The sequence below is a fragment of the Xiphophorus hellerii genome, chromosome 19, assembly GCF_003331165.1.
Source record: "Xiphophorus hellerii strain 12219 chromosome 19, Xiphophorus_hellerii-4.1, whole genome shotgun sequence".
NCBI classification, from domain to species: domain Eukaryota; kingdom Metazoa; phylum Chordata; class Actinopteri; order Cyprinodontiformes; family Poeciliidae; genus Xiphophorus; species Xiphophorus hellerii.
In genome coordinates, this window is record NC_045690.1 from 23,628,812 (window position 1) to 23,641,014 (window position 12,203).

At 39.6% G+C, this 12,203-nt stretch overlaps 1 protein-coding gene across 1 annotated transcript; it reads right to left on the reverse strand.

Moving 5' to 3' along the window:
* Positions 1–4,504: 4,504 nt before the first annotated feature.
* Positions 4,505–11,322, reverse strand: kcnk3b (potassium channel, subfamily K, member 3b). Its single transcript, XM_032548168.1, has 2 exons — positions 9,912–11,322; positions 4,505–5,491 (listed from the first exon to the last, which is right to left on the reverse strand). The coding sequence occupies exons 1-2, from the start codon at positions 10,192–10,194 to the stop codon at positions 4,599–4,601; spliced, it is 1,176 nt and encodes a 391-aa protein (XP_032404059.1). The 5' UTR covers positions 10,195–11,322; the 3' UTR covers positions 4,505–4,598.
* Between the last annotated feature and the right edge of the window lie 881 nt (positions 11,323–12,203).

Below are 12,203 nucleotides of genomic sequence, written 5' to 3' on the forward strand. Positions count from 1 at the left end.
ATGACTAAAAGTAAAGAAAATACATTAAATAAATACATTTTTTTTTAAATCCAAGCACAGATATGTGATGAAATTGTGTTTTAAGAAGCTGGCGAAAATATATAGATATTGCAGGTCATTTAGAGTTTCTAACATTTTCTACAAACCCAGAGAAAACTCATAGAAAAGCGGCAATGTTGGTAAAAACGTGACACTTACCCAGAGCTCTACAACAGATTAAACTTGTCAACTTTTTCAAGGCAGTTTTACTTTTTTATGTATAATATTTGCTATTAAGATGAACGTTGTTGGATTCCAAAGCTAAAACATAACCTACCGTGCTGTTAAGATATTTTGACTTTTTCCCCCCATTCCCAAAGACGAAACAAATTACTGAAATTGAAAGGTGAGAGGGTTAATTTATAGTAAAAATGATTTCTTGCCTGTGGTCCTTTATTTTTACTAGTTTAGTCGATGTATCTGCATATCTCATATACACATATACGCTCTAAGAACGTTTGAATCAAATTTTAAATGCGGAACACACTTTCACGTTGGTTCATGCCTTCATTCGTTCGTACCGCCGTTTTGTGTCCAAGCGCCTTTCTTTGTGTCTAAAACAAGCCATCTTGAGCACTTTCTGTATCAGTTTGTTTATGTTTCACAGTTATAAATTTTCATTAACAGAGGTGTTTAGAAAAATGTTTGAATCTCATGTATATTTTAATTCTACTTGCAATATTTTTTGACAACTTTGTACTACACTCTACTTCCATTGTTTTGGTTTTGATCCTCGTTTGGGTCAGTCTAAACAAAGTAATTCTATGCAACCTCCTGCCAGTAGATATTTACTGGAGTCACATATCAATCTCTTATGAGCAGATTAAATAAACCGCTATGTAAAACATTGGTTGCCACAGCAACAATAAAATGCCCCTGGGTGGGTACAAACCGACAATGACCAGGATGAACAATACCAAGGCGTGTGACTCCATTTTGCACCCATAAAAGTTGGGTGTGAAAGGATCAAAACGGCAAAAGTACAAAAAAGCAGCGGGGCGAATGCATATTCTCGTTATGTATAAGCAAACTAAAAGCCAAAACAGAGTAGCGTAATACAGGAAATTAAGTGCCTCCTTTCTGGTACTAGAAAAGAGAACGTAGCTGCCGTTACTAAGTGAAATGCTAAAGATTACCTGATGAAGAGCAAATCTGACCAGCTCGATAACAGCAGCAGATCTGGCAATTCGCTGGTTCTTCCAACGGCAAATTTATTAAGTTAAAACTGAATTTATCCCAAGATTTCTGGAACAATTAAAAAGCTGAGACCAAATCAAAGATGCTTAGTTTATAACCCCCAGTCATCTGCTGAAGTAATAATGAAAACAGGGACAAAAGAGGATGTACTTTCTCTTTAACGTGACTACAGCTTGTCCTCTTGATTGATTTTGTCAGCTGCTTATTTGTAAAGTCACAGAATACAATGATAAGCTAATCGAAATAATTCGCCTTCGGGGGTTCAAATTCAGTTGTTCCTCCTCGAAATGAAGCGAATGTGACTCTGCATCATGCCACCCACGGACAAACCACCAAATTGTACCCAGGAATACGTGAGACGTTAGCTGAAAGAGAATTTCTTTCTTATCCATCAATCATCCCGATTCCGTCTATTCAAGCAAAGCTGTCTGTGACTGACAACCAACTAATTACACATTGTACCAACATGGTAACCCCCCCTCCCATCTGCCCCAACAGACTGCTCCCCCCCCCCCCCAAAAAAAAACAAAAAAAAACCCCACAATTGAATCTACTGTTTGCTCCTGATGTGATCTGCACATCTCTGTGCACATTGTGTGTAATGTGGGTTGTGTTTGGGCAGGTCTTTTATCCTCTGTGTTCCGTTGCCATCAATGAAAATGTTAAAAGGAAATGCCTAAGAGATTTTCTTGACTGAAAAACAAAGTATACGCAGTATACTGCCAAACATAGTAGCACATAGAGCTGCATAACATTAGGAAAACATAACATTGTCAGTTATTGTTGGATATTGTGGTGAAATTAACGTTTGGGGTTAAGCCATATTTTAGAATCTTAGAATTTGTACAGCTTAAATCATTTAAAGTCTATTTCAGCTGTCGACACACAACACAAAGTCCATTTAAGTGGAAACTATTGGAAAGCAGTGTTATTGCCTGGATTATAGCTACCAAATATTGCCCTCGTTGATATTGCATTAGAAAATTGCAATAATATGCTATGCTGTGCAGTTGGAAATAATTAGCATAATAACCAAAAACGGCTAACCTATGACAATTAGCTAACAGAATGATCCTCAAGCCAATGTTCAAGGTTCATTATATCTGTAGCAGAACGATGTCTTATCAGCATAGGCTTGTAGGGAAGCGAGTAAAGTAGTTTGAGTGGTGAAAGCGAACTAGTAAGAGCCGATTGATGAGTCGCAGCTGATAAGGCAGATTGATACAGCTAGCAGCCGCCATGTTGTAGCATTGTAACACAGATGTAGTTTGAGAAAACAGCAGCAAAATTAATATCAATCATCCCTCGTGAAATCGCACAAATTATATATCGACGAGCATAAGCATTGTATCAAATTGATAATAATCGTTTCAGTTTGAATTGTTCAAAAGAGCTAAAATTGGCTAAAATTAGGATGGGACTGACTAGCTGTTAGCTTTCTACCAATTATTCTTCAACAAGCGCAGCAAGCATTTTACTACAGATACTATTGTTTATGATAACTTAAAAGAATCTTTGAATTTTTTAAAAATATCCCTGACAAATCAGAATGAGTGTATTTATGGTTTCTGTTGGCAAGAAATCAAATGGAAGTATCCTTAGATACTCATTTGTGTTTTATGTTTGGGGTTTTTTTTAGCCATTTTAAAATGCTTGATAAATTTCTTCCGATTGACAGACAATTCTATATTAAATATTTCTTCCATTATTCAGTACATAAATGTTACAAATATACTAGATAATTACTGAGCCGCAATGGATTTCTTTTTGTTTCCAGTTCCTGCTTTGGGGATTTTCTTGCAATACAGGAAGAACATCAAACATCTTAATACTACAGTTTAGCTACCAGTCAACCAGATAAATGAAAGAAAATGAACCAAGACACCATAACCTGCAGTAAATACAGTCCACCAAGCTCATTAAGACAAACTGAAGATGAATGTGATCAAACTCAACACGTGGTACTTCGTTTACTTTCAGGGTAAAACAAATGCAAACTAAAGGATATTTCAGTGTGTTATTGTCAGTGGTCACATTGTTTTTAGACTTTTCCGCCTGACAAATTACGTAAGTTTGTGACTAGCACCAGAGCACTGACAGTCAGGATAACGGGGGCAGCTACAGATGTGACTCATATGAAGTTGGTCTACTGTTCCAGACTTGGTGAAGTTCTGATGGGTCACAAATGCTGGGAGAAATTCTCACAAACTGTATTGTCTTCGAAGTAAGGGCGCGTGACATGAAGTCTGGTGTTCATAAAATGCCACAACATTTCTCATCACAGCCCGTCCAGCACAAACCTTAGCTAGTGGCCTTGTCAGGTGAAATAAGTGCCAGTGATTATTCTGAACCCCTGCTATGAAAGTTTGTGATTTAAGTCTGACACCAGCGGAAAAGAAAGCCGTTCTTGAGTTGCCCTATGGAGTGGGTACAATCCACAATTATTTTGAAGAAGCCTATAGAAATTTTTATATAGAGATAAAATGCAAAGGTTTACGCATCTGGCTAACTGTTAGCCGCTAATGGTGCTAATGGAAAGCTAACTGAGTTGCTTTCCATTAAGCAAAAGGGTTTTTTTTATAGTACCTTTAACAAAGCAGGGTGACATTTGCTTATCTCTTGTTCGCATCAGGGTCACCTTAGACCGAGATAAGCATTAAATATATAGAATTGTCAAATCTTGACTGGAATGTTGTACTCTGATAACACAGAGAGAGAGAGAAAAAAGTGGCTTATGAAACCTTTGCTATATCTGTGGAACAAAAATGGAGATTCTTTATAACAACAATATTGCTAAAATCTTGTCTCATACACTCGCCTTGTCCTGTGAGCTGGATATATTGACACACCTCTAAACTTAGAAGATGAAGGAACAGAATGAATAAAGGAAACATTTAGGAAGTAATGCCGCGCTCGTTAATGAAAACGCAAAATCCTTATTTGCTGCATTGAAAACAAGATTCAGTTCTTGTTTCTCTTAATTTCACCGTCACCTCACTTTGTTGATTTCACCGGCCAAGCATCCGATAGGCACAACATGCACCACGCTGTGTTCATGTGCCGTGACCCACGTGACTCCAAACCGGTTGGACCTAACTCCTTTGAGCACACACACACACACACGCACACACACACCCACACACACACACACACACACACACACACACACACACACACACAAAGTCTCAAAATGAAACCCTTTGTTGGCTGTTCTGTCTGCATTACATATTTGATCAAGACTTTGCTGTGTGCATACTCCTTTTCTTTCTTTTTTTTTGCGCATTATACTCTTGGAATACCAGGATTGTAGCACCACGTACATCTAGTTGCAGTTAAGTGTTGTCATCAGTTGCTGTGAAAGGCTAAACGGAGCTGCGTCTTTTAAACAGATTGAATGGAGACAGAATGTGTAGGCCTGTTGTTATGGAGCTTATGCTGGTGCATTGACGTGGACTGCACACACAGCCTGTCGATCCAGGATCCATGTAGTGAGGACAGTTACTGTTCTGCTGCAAGTAGGCATCCGAGAAAGTCATCTCCTGAGGGATCATGGTGGGTATGGAGCCCTGCAGCTTCTCTTTGCTTCTGTACCACAAGCAGGAGCATATTGTTTGGAAATGCAACACCTCGGTGTAAGCACCTTTTAAATCTTTAGCCTTTGCGGCGTTGTTGGCTACGACGGTGGACGAGGTTGAGGTCGAGAGCGGTAGAAGACGAGCCACCTCCCCTCGGGGCTTGCCCACGGTCATCAAGGCCTTCTGCTTGGCGTCCCGCCGCTCGTCCTCTGTGTTCATGGTCAGGAAGCGAAGCACGACGAGATTCAGGAACGCCCCGATCACCGTCAGGCCCATGAGGATGTAGACGAAGCAGAAAGCCACGTAGCGCGGGTCGTTCTGCAGCGCGTCGTCCCTCTGCAGGGCCACGTAATCTCCAAAACCGATGGTGGTGAGCGTGATGAAGCAGTAGTAGAAGGCGTGCAGGAAACTCCATCCCTCGCAGTGGGAGAACGCCGCGCCGCCCACACACAGAGTGCTCAAGCAGGAGAAGAAGCCGACCGTCACCATGTTCGCCATGGAGACCTCGGTCTGACGCATTCCCAGGCACTTTTTGGCTTGATGCAGCAGGTATCTGACGAACGTGTTGATGCGCTCTCCCAGGCTCTGGAACATTACAAGGGTGAGCGGGATCCCAAGCAGGGCATAGAACATGCAGAACACCTTCCCTGAGTCGGTGCTGGGCGCTGCATGGCCGTAACCTAAGAGGGAAGTACAGCACATATTTGTAACAGCGTGCAGGACGGCAAGCATACGGGTCTTACAAACTGACCTCGGATCTTTTTCATTGGTCATTTTAAAGTAACACCAGTCAGATAATAAATATCCTCAGCAAACTAAACACTCATAAACCAAGACTCTTAGTAGTATAAGTTCAGTCCTAGTCTTTATGTTAGACTATCAACAATGGAAAATTTTCAGACCCGTCGAGCACCCTTTATTTATTTATTTTTTTTAATCAGTTACCAACAATTCTACCAACTTTCCCTGTTGTTACTGGAGTTTTTTGGGGACTTGTGAAAGCACGTATTGTTTTACTCTTCTCAGTGAGCGGCAGATGCTACGGTCGGAAATTCTCCAGTCCAAGAACACCTCAGGTACCGCTCAGTCCATACGCAGGGTCCATCTCTTCACAGCTGGAGCCAAAAACACTTCCTACCTGTCCAGGCCAAATCACCTCTGGCTCCTCCCCTTCCAGTCAGGGCCAGAAGAAAATGTAAATATAAAATCCATCGCTGCATTTATATTGTCTATTTTTGTTTGTATTTCAGTTTGTAGACAAAAAGGTTGTTTAAAATGATCGTTTTACTTTTACTTCTTGTAGGTTCCCAAGTGGAGTTCAGGCTTAAAAACCAAACCATAGAAACCACAAATCTAAAAGTAAGAAATATTTGTTTTTATAAATTACCAGAAAAATATATGTATATAGTAATAATTTGCAGTCGTAAGAGTACCACAACCTGATTAATCTCTTTTACATCACCTATTATTGCCTTCAGAGTCTGTAATTGGTTGATAATTTCAGTTAGCGACTTTTACAACATCAAATAGCTACTTTCCTTTCTTGTTTTAGCTGGTTTAAGCTCTTTATGTTTTTATCTACCGTCAATTATATGATTTTGAAATTGTGAAAGACTTGTGTTAAGAATATTTACAGCCTAGCTATGCAGACTATGTGCAGCTACAGTAAGAGATGCTAACTCAGCTAATGATGCTAATCACTACATTTTAAAAGTTGTTAAAAACTGCTTGAGAATGAACACCATCACATGTTCCCGACTCCATTTCACTAAAATGAGTTATTTGTTGGGACTTTGGTCTAAGGATGCCTCCGCTCGTGAGTAACTAATGAGCTTCAGCTGCAAAACAGCTAACAAGATGTTGCTAAACCATTTTGTTGATGGATAATTTTAGACCATTTCACACTCAGAAGGAGCTTTTTTTTTAACAGCTAATGGTAAATTTTGGGGTATACTTAATTAAACAAATACAAATATAGAATCCGTCTTTTTAAAATAACTTGAGCAACCTCATGTACCGAGGTAACCAAAGTCATGCCTGAAATATCGAGCAACAACTTTATTAGATTTTTTTTTTTTTAAGTACATATACCATCAGGCTTTGACCTGAATGAAAGTCTCAACAAAATATTTACAAAACAGATGATTTGTTTCTATTTTTATACATTTCTTAAGAGTTTAGTGAAATTTCACACGTTTTGATCCAAAATACAACAGAATTAAAGTACCTTTTCTCTGAAGAAGTTTCTGAATAAGTGAAAAAAAAAAACTAATGTAAAACAAACAATAAAGTGATAAATATCCTTTTAGTGAGATGCTAAAGAAAGTGCAGAGGTGAGAAGACTTGTTTCTCTTAATTGTTGGTTTGTTTGACCAACACAAACAAATAAATACAATATTGTTGGTGAGCTTCCTGTATGTTACCAACAGGTATTCTTGGACCTGCAAGTAATTTAAAATGTAAACTCTACAACCAGATTCATTACAGAGCTGTATGGGTCACTTGTAAACACCTACAAAATGTATTTGTTGTTTAATCTACATTTTTGATGAGTCTGTATCAAAACAACATGTATGGTATAGGCAGTGATGGCATAGTTACTTTGAAAAAGTAACTTTAATCGGATTACTGATTACTCCTTGAAAAAGTAACTCAGTTAGATTACTGACTACTTGATTTGGAAAGTAACTAAGTTACATTAAAAGTTAACAGCAACGCTGTGAAAATTACATTGATCTTTGCCAATACTTAATTGTAAACTATTTTATAATGGTAACATCAACAATGTGTCTCCACTTATAAGGTTGAACTGAAGGGGAGATTTTTTAATGGTTACAGTACAAAAAAAAACGTTAGTAATTTTGTGTGTGTTTTTGTGTTTTCCACTATTGTCTGGAAAACTCTATGAAGGATTTTAGCCCCCCAACCCCCCAGCCCCCAGCCTCCAGGTTGTGCGTTACGGCCCTGTGTTTGGTGTCAGAGCGCAGAGCTCCTCCTGCGGCTCCACAGTTCAGATGGCTGCTGCACAGATGTGTGACACTTATCTTAATATTAATAATTATAATTCGTTTAGTTGCGCAACTTTACGGACTCGTTCATTCGTGACTGTTTTCACGTTTATTGCTCTGTTCATATTAGTCTCGATGTTTCCAATGTTCTGGATAGCTCGACGTAATTGACAGGTAATATATTAACTTGACATTAACAAAGACGCAGCGGGACGGATCATCCGGGCAATGATGGGCAGGGAGAGCCTGAGTAAAACTAACTGGAGGTCAGACACATTCTGGGGTTTATGTCTGCTTATTTCCAAGCCCAAATGAGCAACTTCACGTTAAAAAACGAGCCAAAAAGCGCAACTCATTAAATTTGCTAGCGACTTTAAAAAAAAACAAAAAAAAAACCCACAGCCGCTTATAATAATCGGACTTGCCGACAGAAACTCAAAGTAGTTCCGGTTTTTCTACCAACAAAATGCGCATCTCCCTCTTCCCTCCATCGTTTACGTTTCTGTCGCTGCTGATACCGTCGCATAGAAACGGCGATGACTCGACAAGAAATAAAATGAAATTCCAAAAGAAAATGATAACGCAAAATGATTTTGATAAGTAACTGTAGTCTGACTACTGGATATGAAATAGCAACGCGTTAGATTACTCGTTACTGAAAAAAGTGGTCCGACGTCAGTAACGCGTTACTAAGTAAGGCGTTACTAAGTAAGGCGTTACTAAGTAAGGCGTTACTGTCATCACAGGGTATAGGTAGCATCATTACAGCTCTTATAATCAATATGCTAAGTTAATTTGGTAGGACTTGGATTAATTTAATCTTTTCTGTATAAAGTAGAGCAATTTTATCATGTTAAATCTTTTATTAACATTTTCTGAAGACACTAGAACGCTTCTGGACTTTTAGAGGAAGTAATCAGAGAGAACCCAAAATACACAGTGAAATATGAATGCAAATCCAACAGTGTTAAAGGTTAAGCCTCCGATATCGGTGAACTAAAACAACTCTGGAAAAAGTGAGTGGACAGAAAATTAAATATTAAAGACTCATTACCAGTTATCCAGTTATGCTGGATGGCTGATGCTCCCCCTGGTGGCATAACCAGTATAGGTTTACTTTTTTACACTAGGCCAAGTTGACATGGAAATTATCTTGTAATCCTGACCTGATATTAAAAGTTACTTGATTTGCGGAGCCAAATAATATTTCAGTCATAAAACAAACTTTATTCTTGAGGCAAAGAAAGCATAGCTTTGTTTGACCAACACAAACAAGTAAATACAATATTGCTGGTGAATTCCTGTATGTTACCAACAGGTATTCTTGGACCCGCAAGTAATTTAAAATGTAAACTCTACAACCAGATTTATTACAGAGCTGTGTAACGTCCACTGCTCTCTCTCACACAGAAAATGCGTAGCACTAACTGAGGTTATCATATGAATAACTAACACACACCTGGACATTGTTTTATTAAAATTGAACTGAACTTGTTAAGAGAGCTCAGTTTTAGTCATATCAAAGCTTAAAAAAAAATCGATGATTGGAAATTGGCCTCAAAATCTCGGATTGGTGCATCTCTAAAATTAAGCCAAATTAAGTTAACGGAGTAACTTTTATAGTGTGGTGGGAAGAAATATAATAGAAAACACCCCCCTTAAAAAATGTGGTGAAATGAAAAAACAAAATATGTAGTGAACACATTCATTTGGCATATCTAATTTATTTACATCCGAAGTCCTGATTTATTTTGTTATATTGAATAATCCACCGTTACTCCTGTGTTAACTTTATTCCTCTAACTGAAGGCAAATATTACTTTCTTTAATTATTATAATCCTTAGTTTTCTACGTAAAGTCACTGGTTTTAGTTCTCAAACTCTAAACCTCAGTCAGAAAAGGCGCTGAGGAGCAAAACTTCACCTTTCTAACCTCAGAAAACATCAAAGAATGTTGGAATCCGGGAAAGTCGCCGTCTTACCTGGCGCGTGACGCGAGAAATCCACGAAACATTTCTTTAACAAACAAACCACGACAACACGAAACACGTCTAGAGGGACAACCCGACAGGCTCGCGTCACCTGTGCTCACCTATGGTCGTGATCACAGTGATGGCGAAGTAAAAGGAGCCCGCGAACTTCCACTGGACTCCGGCTTTGTGAGGCTTGAGCTGCAACACGACGAGCTCGAGCTCCTCGAAGTTCGCTTTGGTCAAGTTAAATTTGCGCATGAGTTCGTACTTCCTGGCGTCCAGCCTCCTCTTGTGACTTTTCTCCTGCTTGGACTCCAGGGTCTCGAAGACGGCCGCCCCGACCACCAGGTAGGTGAGGATGCTGACGATGAGGGCGAGCGTCCTGGCGTTTTGTCGCTTCATGGTAACGAGATGAAAGGGGGACAGTCGGCCGCGCGCGGCAGCTGAGGCGCTCTGCGACCTTCTCTTGACGCACTCCGGATCCAACAGAGGAGACTTTTGGAGATAGAGCCGCGCCACCCCCACATCACAGTTGGGTTGCTACTGTAGGCTATTTGCACTATTTGTCACCGTCTTATATTTAGATACGGTAGAAAGAGAAGAAAGAAAAGAAAAGAAACGCGCAGGGCAATCCCACAGACTTTTTTGGAGTGGCAGCTCTATCTAAACGCTTAGCTTTCACAAACAAAGCGCCTCAGCATTTGGCGAGAAGTTTGTCACATTAGTAGATAGGATCTTCTGTAATGTTAAAAAAAAAGCAACCAGTGTCTATTTAAACATCCTGTTTCCTGTTGCTGCACAGGTCGTCTAGCAACCTGATGATGGCCATCCTTCCTCTATGTAAACATTGAGGAGAGTTCACACTCATGGATCCTCTTCGACTCAGCCACTCGCCTACTAATTGTAATTCCCCCCCCCCTTAACAATCTTTGGGAGAGTACCCATGTTAACCTGAACAGCAGTTGTTTACTGTTTTATTGTAAATATAATGAATCTATGGCAGTAAAAGGTGGACCTACACTCTGAAAACTGCTGGGCAAAAAAACCATAAACCATGTTTGGGTAAACCAACCCCACGATGGACAGGTTTTCAAAAGCTGCTTTCTTGCATGTATGTAGGCATTGGTGTGTAGAAAACTACTCCAGTTTTCAGTAACCAAGGAACTTTTCTTGGATCATTATTAACCCCTCTTTGTTTTGACTGTATTTGTCAGGGTAAAAACCAAATGTTCAGGGTAGAAGTTTAACCCCAAAAAAGACAGTAGGTGAGAAGCGGATGTTTTCTCTTTTACCAGGAACTTTTGGTCAAAATTTTGTGGAGGGGAGGAGTTTGGCATTTTGAATTGCTTGTAATAATATCAGTATAAACCCATTTGGCTGGGACTACAAATGTACACAAAAATCATGGTTCAGTATTCTGGTTTTAAAGTCTCGGTGTGTTTTCAGTTCCTTTCAATCGAGAGAAACAAACGGAAAGTGGCCGCTGTAAAACCGACTGGATGGGTAGATGGATATACAACAATTGTCAGGATCTGTGTTTTCTGTGTTCATTTAGAGTTTTTTGTGTCCTTGCGTCTCTTCGTTGTCCTGTCCTCCCCTTGATTGTTCCCAGGTGTGTCTCGTCTCCCTGATTACCCCCAGTGTATTTAGTGTCACCTGTGTGTCTGTTCTTGGTCGGGTCCTCGTCTACCAACAGTCAGTCGTTTGTTTTTTCCTTCATGTCCATTCGTGTACCTGTGCTACCAGTGCTGAGCTTTGTTTTCCCGCTCTGCTGTGCTGACAGGGTTTTGGACTGGTTTGAATATTCAGACATATTCATCATTAAAACCATTAATTTACCACATCCTGGGTCTACAGCGTCTGCCTCACCACTCTCACCACCCGCACTTCATGACAACAATAAAACCCCTTGAAATGGTTCATATCGTTTCCTAAGATTTTTTTTTTAATAGGACTTTGCAGACATTTAAAATATTTTTATTAACTGTAGTTATTTTCCGGAAGATAGACAATCCAATGTACCAGAGTTACTTGAATGCACCTTAAAAGTTCAGCTGTTGTCATTCCGTTGGACGGACTGGACGCTGATTGGAGCTGGATTTAGCTCATTTCGCTCCAGTAACAGTGATGTTTACATCCACATCTTTCAAGTGAATAATTCAATTAAATGTAGTGCAAGTTACAGACCTTTGTGCTGGTGAAAAATGCATAAACTGATATAAAGTTCTGGTTCAGCATGATACACAATCACAATGAACAGAACGCGCTGCACAATTTTCCTATCCGTAGAGCTCGTCTCTCCATATACTGCCACCTGTTGGGCAAACAGTGCAAGTGCATATGAAACTTAACTCAAATCCTGATGGACAGCCAGAAATGATAAATAAATAAATGAATGAATATAATGGCAT

Coding starts and splice junctions, on each gene's coding strand:
- kcnk3b (XM_032548168.1), bottom strand. CDS start 10,194: ATGAAGCGACAAAACGCCAGGACGCTCGCCCTCATCGTCAGCATCCTC. Junction 5,492..9,911: donor CACTGTGATCACGACCATAG/GTGAGCACAGGT, acceptor CTTCCCTCTTAG/GTTACGGCCATGCAGCGCCC.